At 28.1% G+C, this 18,582-nt stretch overlaps 2 protein-coding genes across 3 annotated transcripts; both read right to left on the bottom strand.

Annotated features, from left to right (window-relative positions):
* Nucleotides 1-348: 348 nt before the first annotated feature.
* LOC148237326 (thyrotropin-releasing hormone-degrading ectoenzyme-like) lies at nucleotides 349-4,818 on the bottom strand. 2 transcript variants are annotated; one of them, XM_088181160.1, is made up of 15 exons: nucleotides 4,788-4,818; nucleotides 4,241-4,717; nucleotides 4,035-4,181; nucleotides 2,876-3,196; nucleotides 2,634-2,817; nucleotides 2,371-2,570; nucleotides 2,129-2,309; nucleotides 1,876-2,056; nucleotides 1,716-1,813; nucleotides 1,456-1,647; nucleotides 1,209-1,390; nucleotides 975-1,142; nucleotides 763-915; nucleotides 623-695; nucleotides 349-558 (listed from the first exon to the last, which is right to left on the bottom strand). In XM_088181160.1, exons 2-15 carry the CDS (start codon nucleotides 4,711-4,713, stop codon nucleotides 403-405), a joined length of 2,709 nt encoding a protein of 902 aa, XP_088037286.1. In that variant the 5' UTR covers nucleotides 4,714-4,717; nucleotides 4,788-4,818; the 3' UTR covers nucleotides 349-402. The 2 variants fall into 2 exon arrangements, with proteins under 2 accessions (XP_088037286.1, XP_088037287.1); XM_088181161.1 differs by having other exon boundaries at nucleotides 4,241-4,818.
* Nucleotides 4,819-6,382: 1,564 nt separating this feature from the next.
* LOC148237327 (membrane alanyl aminopeptidase-like) lies at nucleotides 6,383-17,825 on the bottom strand. The gene is made up of 15 exons (XM_088181151.1): nucleotides 17,684-17,825; nucleotides 16,722-17,220; nucleotides 16,513-16,659; nucleotides 14,785-15,105; nucleotides 11,508-11,691; nucleotides 10,972-11,210; nucleotides 10,727-10,910; nucleotides 9,898-10,087; nucleotides 9,368-9,468; nucleotides 8,798-8,977; nucleotides 8,483-8,661; nucleotides 7,205-7,372; nucleotides 6,988-7,137; nucleotides 6,846-6,918; nucleotides 6,383-6,729 (listed from the first exon to the last, which is right to left on the bottom strand). Exons 2-15 carry the CDS (start codon nucleotides 17,216-17,218, stop codon nucleotides 6,511-6,513), a joined length of 2,832 nt encoding a protein of 943 aa, XP_088037277.1. The 5' UTR covers nucleotides 17,219-17,220; nucleotides 17,684-17,825; the 3' UTR covers nucleotides 6,383-6,510.
* Between the last annotated feature and the right edge of the window lie 757 nt (nucleotides 17,826-18,582).

The raw sequence follows: 18,582 nt of genomic DNA on the forward strand, positions 1-18,582 counted from the left end.
CCTCGCAAAGCAACCCATTGCGACTAAATTTCGTCTTTCGCGTTATTCCCGCTTAAAATAAATTTAAAAATTGCAAAAATTTATGGCTTACCCAATTTTAACAAATTATTCATTCTCAATCTGTATGATATAATAAAATCTAAAGCTTCATCTTTTCCATCACGTTGTTGTTTTTTTTCTGTACTTTTTAGCATTATTTAAAACCAAAAAAAATTGTGGTTTAATTTCTTTTTGAATATGATCAAAGTTCATCTTCGAAACAAAGGTTCTTAACATTATATCGACATAATATTTACCACATCTTAAAATAAATAAATAAAATCTATGTTATATTTAAATAAATTTGCATTTTTATAACACTGTTATATTTATTTTATTAAAAATCTATTCAATATATTTTATTTAAGCTTTGTTTTTAATTTCTTCTTTAACGTATTCGTTTAATTTCAACAAATTATCCATTCCCAATCTATATTCTCTTGTAAAGTCTGAAACTTCATCTTTTCCTTCACTTGCATTTTTGATAAATTCTTCTGAATTTTGTAGCATTAATTTGAACTATAAAATAAATTATTAGTGATACTCCAAATAAATACGGTGATAAATATTAGCATTAAATTACTTGATAAAGATGATTGATGTTCATATTTGTAACAAAGGTTCTAAACATTATATCGACGTAATCTTCACCACATCTAAAAATAATTCATATTGTGCTTAAGATAAAGTCAAGGCATAAAAAATATATTAATTAATTATTACGTGTCATAAATATGTAGAATGTTGATTTTCATATAGTTAAACATAGCTTGTACATTTTCTGGGTATTCATGGCGAACCAAATACGATATTATAGTTCTCTTTTCTATATAATTTTTCACTATCGTATTTTCGTTAATCGTTTTATTGTAAAAACTGAAAAAATAAGGCATGTAGATTGTAAAAAATAATATATAATATTAATATCAACTTACTCGACTAATTTGTTCGGTTTGCTCGTACAAGCCATAGCACTGAATATAACTTCTCTTTCGCTAGCAGATTTTGCCGTTTTGAGCAAAAAAACTAAATAATCAAAATCTTCTTCATCGCCATGTTTTACAGCGGTACAATAGACAGTCTCTTTTAAATCAGCTTCAATGCTTTAATAAAAAAATGTTTATGTATTTTATCATTAAATTTATGATTATGAATGACTCATAACATACTGTTTATTTTCTGTTCTCATGTCATTAAATATTTTTTTATATTTCTTGATACATCTAGAGTCGTTTAGTTCACATAATATACGATTTATATATATTCTAAACATTTTCTTAGAATATGATTCATTGGTTGTATTCAACGTTAGGTCGTTCCAATGAGCTTCTAATACTTGCAGCATGAATTTCTACAAAATATATTTATATTTATTTATATGTACTTTTAATATAATTATGCATATAAAAAATATACCTGAATCAAAGAAAATCTTGAGAACTTCACAGGTTCTAAGCGGTACAACTTTATTTTTATATTGTTAATGGCGAGATAAGCAGTATACATTGGGATAAAGTCTTTTTCTGCTTTTAAGTATTTGAAGAGATTTGCATACATTTTAGGTTTCATATATCCGTAAGTCAGTAAATTAGTCGCGTCGTCTATGAGCTTTAAAAACATATCAATGAATAAAATACCATTATGTAATTATTAATTTGATTTAATAGGAACAATACTTGTGCTCTGATATATTTAGGAATTTTGGTATGATCTGTGTTCAAAGTTTTTATGATCATGTTCCAGGTTTCTTCGTCGTAGTTGATGCGATAGTATCCTTAAATATATTTTAATTAAATCAAGAAATTCCTATTTAAAACGTGAATGTATTCAAGTTACCGTTTAGTTGCATGTTTAGTATGACCCAATCAGATTTTGGTTCGCAATATGATTTATAAACTGTATCTCCTAGGATAAATTTCGGTTGCACATCTGAAAAATTACCACCTTTTTCACACGTAAATGAAATAGGTACATAGTACACTCTATCGCTGGTTTCATTAGTTTCCAAAAATTGTTTCTAAAACATTATTTTAATAATTATGTCATAGAATGTAAAAATATACATGTTTACAGTGCGAAAATAAAATACCTGCGAAAATTCAATATGCCCGTTTTCATGATTCATCTTGACAATGATCATGGGGAAGCCAGAATTATCAGACCAACTGTGCATGACTACGGGAATGAATGTGTTATTGGGAACTGAATCTTCTTCAGCTGCTTTTTGCCAAGCTGTGTATAAATCATCAGGAGTTGAGCCAATATATTTGCTGTAAGTAACATAAACGGTTTTATTTAAGGCGAATTATTTAGATGTCAGTGTATTATTACTTTTGATTGATGTAGTTCTTGATGCCTTTCTGGAAAGCTACTTCACCAATCCAGGAATGAATCATCCGCACAAGAGCAAATGCTTTGCCAACGAGAGTTTCGTAAGTCATCAAAACATTTTTGTCAGGACTAGTATCAGAATTAAAGTCTCTGAAGAATTCGGTACACATATAATCATCCATTCCATCTTGTGGTTGCCGCTATAATAATAAATAAATATTTTTTAAACACTACATGAGCAAGTATAATTATGCAATGCTTACCATATTCGTAAAGTAATAAGAGAAGTAGTTGGACAATCCTTCCATTAAGAATAAATCTGTAATATTGTTGAAGGAGACTAAATTCTCAAACCACATGTGGCACATTTGATGTCCGATGGAAGCAATGACAGTTGTCCTGTCTTCAACTCCCCATTGTTCGGTATTATACAATAAATAGTTATAGCTGTAAAATTATGCATATTAGCATGATATACATTACATTTATTATTAATATAAACTACCTTAACAGAGACAGTCCCCAACTGTCTGCTCCCGAGTACTCCATTTCAGGAACGACCACAATATCCAGCTTCATTCTTCGCTTTTTGTTCTTATCAATGTCATAATAATTTATATCAGTGTATTGACTCATAGACGATAGCATAGCTGTGGCATAATCGTAAGCGAGCTTGGTAGATTCTTTATCCTCCAATTTGCCCCATATTTTAAGGTTTTGTAAACCATTGGAACTCTCTTGTAGAACGACGAATTGAGATATGATAAAGCTGAGCAAATAAGTGGGCATCTGTGGTGTTTTGTGGAATGTCACAAGATGATTTTTGCTAAAATGTAATGATAATAAATTAACAAAGAATAATATGAAAACATGAAGAACAAATTTTAAAACTTTTTATTTTAAAAATATTTTATATTTAAAAGCCTAAACTTCATCTAAATAAAATATAAAAAAATAGTTTTTTGCTTTAAAACAAGCGATGTATTAGTTCGATCGGACCCCCATACGAGCTATTTTGAGACTTGCAGAAGAGTTAACGCTCTTAATTGCTTGGTTTTGAAGATTTAAAATTAAATTTTTAGTATCGTATAGAACTACTGAGCACCCCCTATACATTAACCGCCATTTTGTAAAAAAAAAAATAATTAAATTTTTTTTTTACAAAATGGCGGTTAATGTAAAAATTAGAAGTGTCATAACTTTGCAAAATTAAATCTTACTGAAAAATGTCGTATGCAAAAAGTGTTGAAAAGCTTAATTTGCATTTAAAAAAAAATTTAATTATTTTTTTTTTCTTAAAAACAAGTCTTATGGTAAATTGACCGGGTCCCCATACGAGCTTTTATGCAACTTGGCATATAGTTAACGCTAGTATTTGGTTCCTTTTAAAGATATAGACTTGAATTTTTGATACTAAATAGAACTTTCGAATATACTTATGATACCGCTTAAAAAAATTAAAAAAAAAATTTTTTTTTTTCCAAAACACGGTTAGTGTTATGAGTCGATCGATCCACCATACATACGCTTATAAGACTTGCAATATAGTTAAGGTCAGTGTAAGCTTATTTATACAGATTTAAAGTTGAATTTATGAAACGTTTAAATATACTTATACCTAAATACTATATTGTGTGTATGGTAAATTATATTTATAAATTAACCTTGTATTGATTGGCATATTTGACAAACACGTGTACTTTTTTGGGCATTTAATCGAGACGGTGAACTTGGTTTTGTATATTGTATCGTCGAAGCATGGGAAAGCCGTTCTTGCATGGCTTGGTCCAAAATATGTCATAGCTAAATATCTAAAAAATAATAAAAATCAATTTATTTATAATCAATATTTTAAAAAAGAGTAACTTACTTAGTTTCACCATTTTCTACGTAGCTGCTTCTGTAAAAACCGGTCGTTTCGTTCTGAATGACACCACGGTATGTAATCGTTAGTTCATATTCTTTACTGTGATGTAAAGTCTTGTCGAAATTCAAAATTGCTACTTCATTATATTCGTCAAACATTAAACCAACCACTGACACATCTCCAGGTAAAATTTGACAATCGGCTTTGGTGAAGTCAAGCTGTTTAGAGTTAAAAACTAACCGTTTGACGTCCAACTCGTTGGTTTTAAACGTTATATTCACTTTGCCGTCAAAAGTAAACGCTTTTCCATCACCAGTGTTCATGTATGGCGTTATTTTCAAATAGTAATGAATAGGTGTAATGCTTTCAGCAACTATAATACTAGCTTCATCTTCAATTTCATTGTGCTCTTCTGATGTTGTTGCGGCGACAATAAAAGAGAAGCTCACGATCCATAAAGCCCATATGATCTTCATGATTCTGTTAAAATAATAATGTATTTTATATGAAGTATTAAACACTTAAATTATTAACTTAATGTAGAACGTACTAGTGGAATCCTATAATGTAGATGAAACACTAAAAATCTTCCTATTACGTATAAGTTATGATAATTTTAATCGCTTAATGTGTAAACAATGTCAACGAAAGAGGCGTCCAGCCTTTAATGATAATTATAAACTATTTATTTTAAATATAATTAAAAAGGTTTTGGTTTACTTCTTGCAAGCCTAGCTCCATCAGACTGATTTCTGTTTTATATAAATTCCTATGGAAATTTAATTTTAATGGTGAGCTAATTAATAATAAATTTTATTAAAATATTTGGTATGTATTTATATTAATTTTAATTTTATTTTTAATATTTCATTGTAGTCTGATGTGTCTGGGAATCGATGACATCTACACAAATAATTGTATATTTTAATTCGTATTTAATCGGTTTTTATTAAAACGGCTAAATCTGTATTGGAATCAATCAGCAGTAATAAGTGTTGAGGGAGATCAAACTGAAAATATTTCAATATAGAGAAGTATCAGACAGGTATGTGCTCTTTCTCCTACTCTTTTCAATCAATACTCCAATATTCAAAGACGCACTCCAGGGAAAAAAAGGTATACAAAACAGCGGAGCAATTATCAATATTCGTTATGCTGATGACACGGCAATATTTGCTGAAACCATTGACGACTTTCAAAGATCTCTAGATAGTGTAAATAAAGTATTTTTAACATTGACAAAACAAAAATTATGGTATGTGTAATTGTGTTACATTTATAAATTTATATCAAAAAAAGAAAACTCAATATGTCACAGTGGAATAGTGGCGCTTGCTTCTGATGTGTAAACTGGTCATCTAAAGTGATCTCAGCTGTGATACAGTCTCTGGGGTTGACAAAAGAGGTCTCTTCTGTGAAGGCCTGGCCAGCCAAGGGTCTAGCCCCGGCGTTTGGCCCTCTCTGAGGTGCGTGGCTATGACTTTCATTAGCGACTACTAGCTGTAATTTTCTGGCCAGAAAAAAAAATCTCAGATTTAGATTACTTACCGAAACATTCATTGGGATTTACCCATATGTATATTTTTTCTAAATTTTTATTTTGTTTAGCGTTGTAAATTTTGCCATAGATTTAATCTTAAAATTAATTTGAGAGTTATGTAGTCACCTGAAAGCTCAGTATTTGAATAGTATAAATACTAAATAAACTTATAAACTAATAATAAGCTCACCTGTTTTTTAACAAAAAAAAAACAATATTATTTTTTGGCTTATATTTTAGGTTGTTTATTTACGAAGCGAACAACTATTAAAAAGTGCATTTATTATTTATAAATTTATAATTCAATTCATATTAAATATTTGTTATATTTGTAAAATATTGTATAATTATATTTATATCGTAAATACATAATTTGTGTTTATAAATATTTATAAAATATATATTTCTGTGAATTATTTTTCATATACAAAATATATTCATATTTTACTCTAAAATAGTCGATTCTTTAAATATGAAATTTGGATCAAAATTTCAACTGAGAACAAAGAATAAAATATTTTTTACACATATTAAATAAAAATAACATATGTGTATCAACAGTTATCAAATTATATCACTCAACCTTTTTGAACTATTCAATTATTTTTTTTATAATTTGATTATAAAGTTGTTTATTCCAAATATTAAACGTGTATCGTATAATTTAATAATTGATTAATTAAGTCTGTAGGAACAAAATTTTATACATAAACATTCATTTATATAACAATATTTACTTCAACGTGTATAATAGTGTTATCATTGTAGACATTAACACAATAGAAATACTAGCAGAAGCAGCCGAATTATATTTGGTTTTAATCCATCCCAAAATGTTGGGTTGTATTTTTTCTGTCCACTTGTTGACTTTTCTAGCATTGTCAATAGATTTTTTCGCATTTGATTTTTCTTCAACTGAAAGTTCACTATTTTTCTCTAAATCATTTTCGAACTAAAAAAATAAAATCACTCATAATACTTTGGCTAAAATCTAATAAATCAATGCTACAGAAAACTATTTCTTATAGATGCGATTTTTCCGTAGCATTATAATAAAATACAATTTACCATTTTGAGTTGTTCTTCTGACATTCGCGATGCAATATTTGAGAACATTGATAGCAGAGTTCCATCATCGAAACTGTTGATTTTATTTATTAATAAAAAACTGATATTTAAAAAAAGTGCATGTATTATTGTCAACACTTACTTTTCCTTAATTTTAGCTGTCTCATTCATCACGAATTTGTATGTGGTCTCAACGTTTTCTTTATTTCCAGTTAGAGCTGAATTAAAAGCGGCCATAGTGTCTTGTGATCGAATACCTGATATTTCTGGATCAATTATATTCCCTAAGTATCTAATGAAACGGTTTTAAAATTAATAGAATAACTAATATGTTTATTGGCAAATTATTGAATGCTCACTCTTCAACTTTTGCTTGATCTTTTGTGCAACCAAGTGCTCCAAGAATAATAAGTTTTTCATTCACCACATTATCTGTTTCATGTTTCATCCATAGCTGATCAAAATCAGTAGCATTTCCGTATCGAAGAGCGTTGCAATAAACAAATTCACGCATATCTGGATCTATTCTGTAAAATTAAAAAAAGGTTTAATTGAATAATGATTAATAAAAAATGTGATCTTGTTACAGTCACCATTCGTAGATAATAAGACAGAATGAACGAAATATTCATCGAAGTGGGATTGCCATATTTATTACAGCGTATCTAAATATCTGACAGCGATATCACTGTAAGTTCATTTGTATAAATTTTATTTAAATACACTGCAAGAACAGAATAGATTTTTTAGTTATTTTATTCATGCAATGTATATTTGTTATTCGATTAAATTGTTTTTGCTTTTTGCCGCGTAAACTGTTAGCGTTCCAAGACAATATTCTCCGCCGAATAAAGTATTTTATATTTTTGTTAAAAAATAAGCTTTACTTATGTTAATTTAAAGTCGCATTTCAAGTATAGTTGCAATACATTTTTTATTATTATTGTGAATTTGCTTATGTAATAATATATGAGTGGATGTCATAAAAAAAGGTTAGTTTGCTATGATTATCGCGCTTTTTCATTGTTATAATTAATCGTATTTTAAGACAGCTATGGTTTGAGCAACACAGGTAGTCATTTTTTCTCTCAATATACCCGTGTGACTAGTGCCACTCCAAAATTTATAATCCTTTGTGTGCTTTTATTTTGTTTCAAAATGCGAGACAATGAGACGCTTCTTCTTAATAAAAAAAAATGCTTTTACGCCTTCGAAAAATATTTGTGAATAAAACATTTATTGGTAGTGTCTACTATGACCGAAATACGCAGAATTTGTTCGTTGAACGTAGCAAAATGTTGAAAAAGCACACCCATTATTATTGTTTAACGCTTATCTCAAAAACAGGTGTGTTATGTTTTTGTATTTGTTGTTTCAACACCCTAAGATTTTAGTCAGCAAATTAAGGGAAAACAACTATTACATTAATGTCAATAACCAGATAGAAGTATGTAATTCCTATTTTATTTATATTTGGGTCAATAAGTAGACATATATTTTAAGCACTTTTATATATAGAAAACAACAGTAATATATGACTACTTATTTATGTCAAAAATATTTTAATGGTAAAGATGGTAATTTTTGAGAGATGATGGTTACGCTCACAATGCAAGCATGTAAAATTAAATATTTACTTATTTTCGGTCATGTTTTTGAACAGGTCCAAAGATGTGTCTATGCATTCCTTATGTCCCAAGCTACAAGCTAACGTCATAGTGCTTGTCCTCAAAGTTTTTCTCGAATCACTCTCTCCAGGTTTGCTATCAAATCCAACATCAATTATAACCTCTTTCATTAACTTCAATATATGGTCCTGAAATAATAAAACAGAAAGTTTTAAATAAGCCATTTGTATTAAAAAAATTGTAAAAATATGTTGTACAATACCAGATTATAATCACTTACACAGCGTTCATATTTCAATGAAAAATAAACATTTATATACTAACGTCAAATTTAGTAGATAGATCTTCATAGTTTAGGAATCTGTTTCTCAAATACGATATTCCATTATAAGCTGATTGCCAAGGCGCTAGATCCACATCATTTTCCAAAAACTGGATTATATCTAACATTTTGGAGTAGTCGAAATAGTCTTCTCTTGCAAAACTAAAAGCGTCGTTAACGATCTAAAAAAATATTTTTAATATATTATTTGTGACATGCAGAAAAAGTTTGTTCATCGTGCCGACGTTATACAAGTGCACTAGACGATTAGAGATTTATATAGATTAGGGCAACTTGTGTCTACAACAGTGCTAGTGAATTGTAGCTAATAGGTACATTAATTATATGTGTTGCTAAGTTTTCAAATGTTAAAAATATAGTCGATTAGTAAACATATAATTATAATAGTAAATACCAGACAGCAACAAAGTCTGTTTCCCCTTTACGTAATATCAGAGGCGGGTGGTGAAATACTTTCCCTCTCGATCACTCGCGTGTTAAGTGACGAGAGTGAACGAGAGATAAGGGCATGCTTACCGCATGCTCTTATCTCTCACTTGCATTATTTTTACCTGTGCTCTATTATATTTATGAATCGAATTCGTATCGTTTCCAGATAAGACTTTTATGATTAGTTTATACAAATCATCGTCATATAGAACCCTGTAATATCCTGAAAGAAAATTTTAATAATTAGTATTTTTTAGAAATATTAAATTATACAAAGTCGTCAAATGTATTATACTTGTTATTATTTCAATACAATTTAGTAGTAAACTTGGGCTAGTTAATAATACTAATAATACAGTTTTTATATTATATAATACATATATAAAACGATTTATTTTATCTTTGTGGATAAAATCAATCGTTTTGTATTCAATCAAAATTTGATTATATTTGGTTGTATTTTTTTTGGATTGACTTGACATTTTTATTAATAAATTATTAGTTACTAATTTTAATAAATATTAGTATTACTTAAATATTTTGTAAAAATTCGCTATAAAATTGCACAGAATTCTTATATTAATATCATTATAATATATATAATCTATTGCTGTAATTTATTTTTTGCTCAATTTCCTGTTTTTTAATTCACCTGATTGTTGTATGTTGAAAATTGCCCAGCCATGTTCTGAATCTCCCGATACTTCAATTGTTTCATTTTCCATGATAAGTTTTGGTTTTGTATTATTGAAATCATTTTCAGATGCTGTGGTGTAAGTGATTGGAATTTTATAAAGCGTTTGTTTCTTATCTTCTTTTTCTTCATCCTTCACAAACCTTTTCTAAAATGTCACAAAAATATCAGTCCGTTATTATAATAAATAAAACATATAATCGCTTAGACTTTTATATTTATAATCTATACTAAAACTTTAAATAATAAAGTTTTTTACTGTTGTTTGTTTGTCTTATTAAAATTAAAAATTAAAAACTAGCGATATAATTTTATTATTTAGATTTTTTTTGCAATGTATTAATGCAAAAGTAGAGATTAATTTAATACATGATGTCAGTTGTAGCACAAATATTTTATTTATTTAACAAGATAATGCGCAAAGAAGAAACTTTGAAGTTATGTGAATAACAATATCATATACTAGTAGTTAGTTGTAAAATTATTAACGCAATGACACATATAATAACATTGATTTTATATGATTTGCTTTTCATTTTCAATAAAATAATATTCTCACTCTAATGACAAAATTGACTCAATATATTAATGCTACTATCATGGTCAATGTTTTATTTCAATGACACAAGCAGAGCATTAAAATGGATCAAAGCATAAACTTATATGGGATTAATTCAGCGTCTTCAGAATCAATACTGACACTGTCTTCAGAGGACCTGCCTCCACCAGAGAGACAGCAGCCCGCAAATGCTGCGCGTGGCTTTATTTAAATAAAACTTTAAAATACCTGTTTCAAAGTTATATTTCCCGTTTCGTGATCCATAGCAACTTCTAAAATCGGATAACCAGATTGTGATACCCATGTACTCATGACCTCTTCAACTGTAAATTCATTTAAATCCGTCTTATCTTCATCAGCGGCGCTTTGCAGACTTTCATACAAATTCTCGGGCTTCACAACACCGTATTTCCTAATTAAAAAAGTAATATATTTTAATTAGCTTTAGATAATGATATTAAAAAAAAACTTACTTGCTTGTGAGATGCTTTTGTAAACCCTTTTGGAAAGTCTCGCTACCTAACCAGTGTTCCATCATTCTGATCACCGAAGCTCCTTTGCTGTACGATATAGTTTTGAATCGCTCTCCCACTTCCTCAGGTGAGTTTACTTCTTGTGTTAAAGCATCGGATGAAGCAGAACCATCGTCCAACAAGGCGGTGTGCAATGCTTCAACGATGAAATAGTCGTCTAAAGCAAAACTAGGCTCAACCTAAATAGAAAACAGCTAATGATTAACTAGATACCAATACATAGAGATGAGTTCATCGACTCATTGTCGCTGTTATTAATATTGCTTAAGAGTCTAATATAAACCATTAACTAACCTCTTTATAAAATATAAAAAAAAATGCAATACAAAACTTAAATTTACTAGATACAACGTATTTGCTTTGTATATACTATTGTTTATCTTACACACATTAATATGAAGTAGACATTTTTTTTTAAAAGTCATTCAAAATGCATAAAAATCGTGATATATATCATTTTAAAAACAAAACTATACCATATGAGTTAGAAAGTACTGGAAATATCTAGCGAAGCCTTCGTTCAACCAGGTATCTGACCACCAGTGACAAGTGACCAAATCTCCGAACCACATGTGAGCTATTTCGTGGGCTAGGATACCTGCAGCCTTTTGTTTGTGTTTCGTAGACGATTCCTGTTCATCGATCATCAAGTAGGCTTCTCTGAAATTCAATAAATAAAAATATATTAAAAAAAAAAAAATTATTTACTATTTAATAAAAAACACTGCAACACTGCCAGTGTGATATTTTTGAGTTGTGTGCCTCTGATACCGAAAATCGAGTTTTTATCTACGTTGACTTTAAACCAGTCAAAAAATATTTAGGAAATAAAATAAAAGGTATTGACAAAATTTGAAACATTTAAAATTCAATATTTTAACTGCTTTTAAATACATTCGAAGCTTATTAAATTGATTTATTTATAATGCAATGTTTTTGACCCCTTGAGGATTATCGCCGTACATGTACGGCAGTTGATTTTTCCCTATTTTGAGGTAGCACAGATATATTTACATATAATATAATTGTAATATATTTACATATTGTATATTACTGAGTAAATACTATATAAATGTTATAGTATAATATTTTTTTAATTTCAATATTTGTAAATGATTTTTATACAAAATAATACCATTAAATTAGAGAGTAAGAAATAAATGAACATAACAAAGAATATTTCAGATTAATTTTATAAAATATATTGAAAGCCTCTGTATTGATATAAAAAATCCACAAAAGCCGAATAATAAAAATCCACAAAAGCCGAATAATGTAATTTAAATCAACAAAATTTAATAATAGAAAAGTGTTAAAATAAATTATTAAAACATACTAATACAAAAATGTAGTAAAATAAACCACAAACAAGAATCACTGATTTTTTTATTATTATTTACTATAAATGCAATAGTAAAAAATAAAAAATAAATGACATTAAATAATTATAGAAATATATATAAAATTAACTTACTTCTAGGTGTATACAAATTAATGAAATTTATAATAAATATTTTTTTTATTAAAAATCTGACGATCATTATAAAAACGAAAATCATATTATTAAATATTTAAATAAAACATCTAAAATATATTCTATATATTGCTGAATATATTTTTGTTGGCAAACTCGTTGATAAACTAGATGGTTCGTGCAAGAGTAGCGTTTTCAAGCGCTGATGTTCTGGCCACGATAGGAAAGAATAAGGGCCGCGATCGCGACTCTATGACACAGACCACCTCTTACCAGCCTTAAAAATAGTTAATTGCGTATATGCTTCGCCGAGATTTCAATGAATTTCATAACAAATTTTAGCAAAAAAGCACTACAATAAAAATACGGATACAACTCGTACTCTCTTTTAGAAATTTTATTTTAAGTTTTATTAACAACAAGCTTAACAACACATTGCTTCTCTTTAATTTCAGACAATAATAATAAATATTAAGTTTATAATATTATTATTATTTGTAGTCAGTTTACTAATCATCTGACATATCAGATTGTCGGCCGGCGGAAAATTCTTCCCTGCACCAGACAATTGAATCAAATCAAGATTTCGATGGATATCTTTTAACTAATTACGGATGACTTGTGTTTTGTAACTGACGTCACGCATTATTAATACATTAAATAATAATTTCTAAGGCAAAGGTTTCTAACCCATGATCCAATATTTCAGGCTATTAAAAAAAAATTATCCTATTAATCTCAAACTAAAATCTGGTAATTTAGATTAAAATTTTGTCTCATATGATCTGGTTTTACTACTTAAATCATAGACACTCGTTTTTTGCAAAGACAGTGCTGGAAATAAATACTTTATAAGCTTAATTACCCAGAGAGGAATTTTGTCAAGAGCTGTAAAGTACATCAAAAGCAATGTACAAATAAATATGTAGGCTTTCAGTAAGCCTTTGTTAAAAATATAAAAATAAATTTTAGTTTTTTTGAAAGCAGGTAAATGTCCACTTTTGGTACATTACCAGATAGGATGTAATCTATGTAAAAGATTTTTCTTCATTTTAATTACATAAAATGAAATATTACAAGCATTAGACCAACATGACATTTTTCTAGTTTTACAATGATTCACTAAAATAAAGTTGAAATATAAAATTATCTATATTTTTTAATAGAGATATATGCGGAAGAGAATAATCTTTAAAAAAATACTTTACTGTTGATCTTTAATCTTTTTTTATAATATTAACAGTATATAAAATTCTGACTTATCTAAAGACGATCTCTTTGATTTGATAAATAAAAACTTTGATTTTCTTTGAATCTATCTTCGTTTTTAACATATCAATATTTCTAACACTTGTAATAATGAATACATAATCTCTAAATCGATTAGATATCCATCGTGACATTTATTTGTGCCTTGTCAAATACCAGATGAAAGATTATTGTTATTATTCAAGATAAACTATGACAGACTTCACATTGACATGTGCTTACACAATAAATATTCCTACTTTAACATAAAAAGTTCATCCTTCATCTAACCAGCAAAGAACTGCATAGAACAAAAAAAATGTTAAGAAGCCCTGCTTTAAGTTGATTTTAAAAAAAGGAGCATTAGTTTAATGCAAAACTCTCTCAATCAAGAATGAAAATCATAGCAAAAACTAACCTTATTAACTTTATTAAGCTAATAAGTCTTTACATATCTACCAAAACTGTGCAATGGAATTTAATTGATAATTTAAATCTAAATGCTTTCAGGTTGTTGTTGCTTTCTTTTAAGACAATTTCCAATTTACATTGCTTACATCATAATCAAGGACTCAATGTAAAGTAAATTGAATAATTCTCTCATGTTACAATTTATGTTGCAATGTCAAGAACGAAGCATCCGAAACACTTAAATGCATTGGTAGATAAAACTGATTTTATTACGTAATTGAATTGAAAAATAAATTATTTTAATTATTTATAAAGTGGATTATTGTAAAATCCTTATACAATACTATGTCGAGTACTTCTTGACCTTTTTACTTATCTTACTTTATTAATTGCTAGATTTGGCCCAATTTTCAGTTGTTAAGGTTGTTTTTATGTAACTAACCTCATTCTCATAGATAATAAATACAATTAGAATTGCATAATAAAAATACTATTTTTCAAGTACTAAGGGTATGATTTTTGATTAGCTAACTTTCTTGTCATTAGGATTATTTTTTAAAATACTACTTAGTTCATATTAATATTTTATCATTTAATTTCGAAATATATACTACTCTTACCTGTATGTCAATAAGCCCCAATTTTCCATTGCTCCAGCTGAAAAGTCAGGGATAGCAGCTTGATCCATCTTCATTTGACCACCATTTTCTCCCATGGTATAGTAGTCGATTCCTGTGTATTCGCTCATCTTGTCAACAATTTTCATTCCAGTTTCGAATGAGTATTTTCCTTGGTCGCTGGCTTTGGGTCTTGCGAAAATCGAAAACTGTTTTGAGGCTTTATCGTCAGTTTTCTCTGCTTTTTCAAACTTTGAAACTATAAACGCTACCAAGTACGTGGACATTTTGGGAGATTTGGCGAATTTCACCAAGTAGCCATTTCTGAAATAATAAAAATATATTTATTTGCAAATTTATAACTTATCAATCAATGAAACAGTCAAATCAGTTCGTAATGTATTCATATTTCATATTAATACATTGTGCAGAAAATAGCATAAAATACCATATTTTAAATAAACAATAACTCACTGGGAATAATAAAGATATAAGTTATACTTTTTTTATAATTACTTGAGTTTTTAAATATGGTTTATCTTATACATAAAATAAAGTTTTCTTTTAAAATAAGTGCGATGCATATTTTTGGCAGAGTATTTTAAAGCAAATGCTCTACATAAACGACAAGAATATGAACAATAAAGTGTTTTAAATTTGGCTGTAAAATTCATGCAATTATGATATATGTCTGTTTTCAGTATCCAAGTCATATCGAAGATCAAGGTGAATTCTTAGCATTCACGTGATCTGGTATAATGGTCGAATAAAATAGATTCTTTTCTTGTTTTCTAATGGTCTGTAATTACATATTTTTTTTATTCAACCTCAATGGTTGTTTATGATAAGTAAAAAAAGCTTAGGTAAAACTTGAGTAGACAACGAATGTTTGAGAAACGCTTATAAACTAGATGGGTTACAAAGGCTGTGGAAGGTTCAAGAATAAATAATATAACCTAAAGTTTGTTCGAAATTCAGAGAGTGAACTTAATTTATAATATCGAAAATAAAAAGTATTTCGGATTTGTATTACAATAACACTTTCACAACATATATGTATATATTGTTAGAATATATTAACATTATCTTAACAAGTGATATTGAATTAACAAATATTTTAGATGTTGCATTTTATTCACAGCAAATTCTTTGTATTGCTAACTTTATATCTGATTTCAGATTATATTTTATAAGAATCAGCGATTAGTAGCATCGCTGCACTTATTGATTTAAATTAGTAATATAAAGTATGATTAACCCATATTAAAAATATACATCGTATATTTGGAGAGATCTGAAAGTACAGCGAAATGACGTTATAGCCAGGAATTTCAATATAAATGAAATATAATATATCTCACACAATTTTCAAGAATCAAAATTTTAATTTTTTAATTTCAAAGTATCAAAAGAGAGCGGTGTATCAAAAACGGATTGGAATTATTATTATGCTGTGAGTATTTGCAAAAAATACACACGGCATAATCGGGGGACGGTTGTACACAAAAAATACGACGCTTATTATTTACCGTCAGTGATTTATAAATTATCCATCGCTTGATGGTTAGCACTACTAGTAAAAGATGTGAGCAGATCAATGCAATTTTGATACCAATTATTTGAATATTAAAAAAAAAATATTATATATATCGCCGTATATATTAAAAAAAATGTAATATTAAATATACGGCAAAGAATTTTAAGGTAAGAATATGAAACAATTTTACTAACCTTGACTCTTCCATCATGTTAGAAACACAGTTGTACGACACAGGACAATTGAATACGATCTCAAAGTTGGCTTTGTATTGAGGTTCATCAAAGCAAGGGAATGCTTGCCTGGCATGAATCTGCTGGAATTGAGTTGTTCCTAAATATCTGTAAAAAAACACATAATTAGAAACAAAAATTTATAATACACAAATGAAGGTTGTACTCACTCAGTTTTTCCATCTTCTTTGTAGTTACTTAAGTAGAAGCCTTTCATATTGTTTTGCAACTTTCCACTGTATTCTACACGCAGTGTATACACATTGCCTTTATTAAACTTTTTATTCGAAATGAATTTTACAAACTGATATTTACTATCATATGAATCTGTGTCAATTGTAGCTGAGGAAAACCCTTTGAATTCAGCAAACGTAATATTTAAATTATTTGCGTGCATCACAAGATAATCAATTACGTTAGTGTCCTCAACAGTAAATTTTAACAACATTTCTCCATCGAATGTAAACTGTTTTAAGCCTGGTTCCATATAAGGTGTCAAAGTTATGGTATATTCTAAGTTTTTGGCTGTAACTTCTGGTAGACGATATTTTGGATCCGTTGGCTCGTCTAAATTTTTAAGTAAATTTGGTAGTGGTCCTATAGATGGGAGTGAAGATATGCCTTGAAGGAGCATCGTCGTCACCAACAATGCCTTGAAGAGCGCCATGACTGTAATATATTTAGAATGGAATTATATTTATAATTTCAAATTTCAGATAGAAAAATAATGTATATATTTCACTGCAATATATTTGCAATTAAAATAAGTAAACATGTTAGTGATTAATATTATTACTATTTTTTTATTAAAAAAATAAAATATTTAAAGATGTATGTAGCTTATTAAATTCTAATCGATAGTACATTTACCGAATATTTATAAAACATAAATTGCATTTTATCTAAATTATCATTTAATTAAGTGACATAAGATTAACAAATATAGTTTATTAATAACATAAATGATAATGTAATTAAAATTGATGAGCTAAATTTTAATTTAAATATTTAATTAGATAAACACAAATATAATTTAGTGCTGCAAATATGACAATGATTTATTAACTCTTATTGTACTTAAAACTCATCGCCAATTAAAACGTATGTAATAAAATTTTATAGTTGAACTTACTTGTTTGTCGAAGTAATTATGCAGTGCTCGTCTTAACAACTCATCAGGTAAAACACAAATGACACTCAATTACGAATGGTATAAAATAAGTTGTTTAATAATGTTATCTGATGTTAAAATTCACATGAATTGATTAAGTTCAATGATATCGAACAATCACCAATAAACGGACATTGACGGTTCTTATTTTTTTATTATATATTGTAATATAATAATTATAATATATAATATAATGTTTCTAAAAAAATAAAAAAAACTGCATATTTTGCCAATTTTTAACAGTTATTTGTTAATTTCAGAGTATAAGGTTTGATAAAATCGCGATAGCGATGATACATAAGCATTGTCGTGCAAGAGAATTAAAGTCTTTCGATTAACTAGTGTGTATGTTTCCGAATCAATGCCTCTTCCAACTTATTATACTCGGCATCCTGCAGTCTTTATCCACACACTCCATTCATCACAGTCTTTGAGATTTTCAGAAGCAATGGTTTCCTGTTCTGCAAGGGCTTCTAATTATGCTGCATTTTTATTGTGTGTACCATCTACTTCCTTGGTTGGACCGAATATTGTTTTTATTTATTTTATTTTAAATATTTCGAGCTGGCTTTCTTCCCTCCGTGTGGTTATCCACGTTTCACTGCTATATGTAATGATGGGGGCGAATAATAATTTTATATGTATATGGCGAGTTAAGTTTTTCTTTCTTGCCAAGTAATTCTTTTTACTTTTTTTAAAGATTTTTAGAATCTTTTTCTCCTTTAATTTTTTTCTTTAAAGTAATTCCAATAATTTTTTTGGGTTTTTTTTGAAAGCATTTGTCCTATTTTAATTTTTATAGCGGGTTTTACCTCTTTAATTTTTTCTCTAGTACTTTTTGTTTTTTATTTATTTTTCTT

This window comes from Plectrocnemia conspersa, unplaced genomic scaffold, assembly GCF_051122295.1.
Source record: "Plectrocnemia conspersa isolate PC_06_02 unplaced genomic scaffold, ASM5112229v1 ptg000002l, whole genome shotgun sequence".
Lineage (NCBI taxonomy): Eukaryota > Metazoa > Arthropoda > Insecta > Trichoptera > Polycentropodidae > Plectrocnemia > Plectrocnemia conspersa.

Bases quoted from the DNA above. Each gene is read 5' to 3' on its own strand.
- LOC148237326 (XM_088181160.1), bottom strand. From the start codon at position 4,713: ATGAAGATCATATGGGCTTTATGGATCGTGAGCTTCTCTTTTATTGTC. The intron at 4,182-4,240 runs GTAAGTTACTCT...ATTATTTTTTAG, and splicing joins GTAGAAAATGGTGAAACTAA to ATATTTAGCTATGACATATT. The intron at 2,310-2,370 runs GTAATAATACAC...TGTTACTTACAG, and splicing joins AAGAACTACATCAATCAAAA to CAAATATATTGGCTCAACTC.
- LOC148237327 (XM_088181151.1), bottom strand. From the start codon at position 17,218: ATGGCGCTCTTCAAGGCATTGTTGGTGACGACGATGCTCCTTCAAGGC. The intron at 8,662-8,797 runs GTTAGTATATAA...TTATTATTTCAG, and splicing joins ATCTATCTACTAAATTTGAC to GACCATATATTGAAGTTAAT. The intron at 6,730-6,845 runs GTAAATTGTATT...TTATTTTTTTAG, and splicing joins CAGAAGAACAACTCAAAATG to TTCGAAAATGATTTAGAGAA.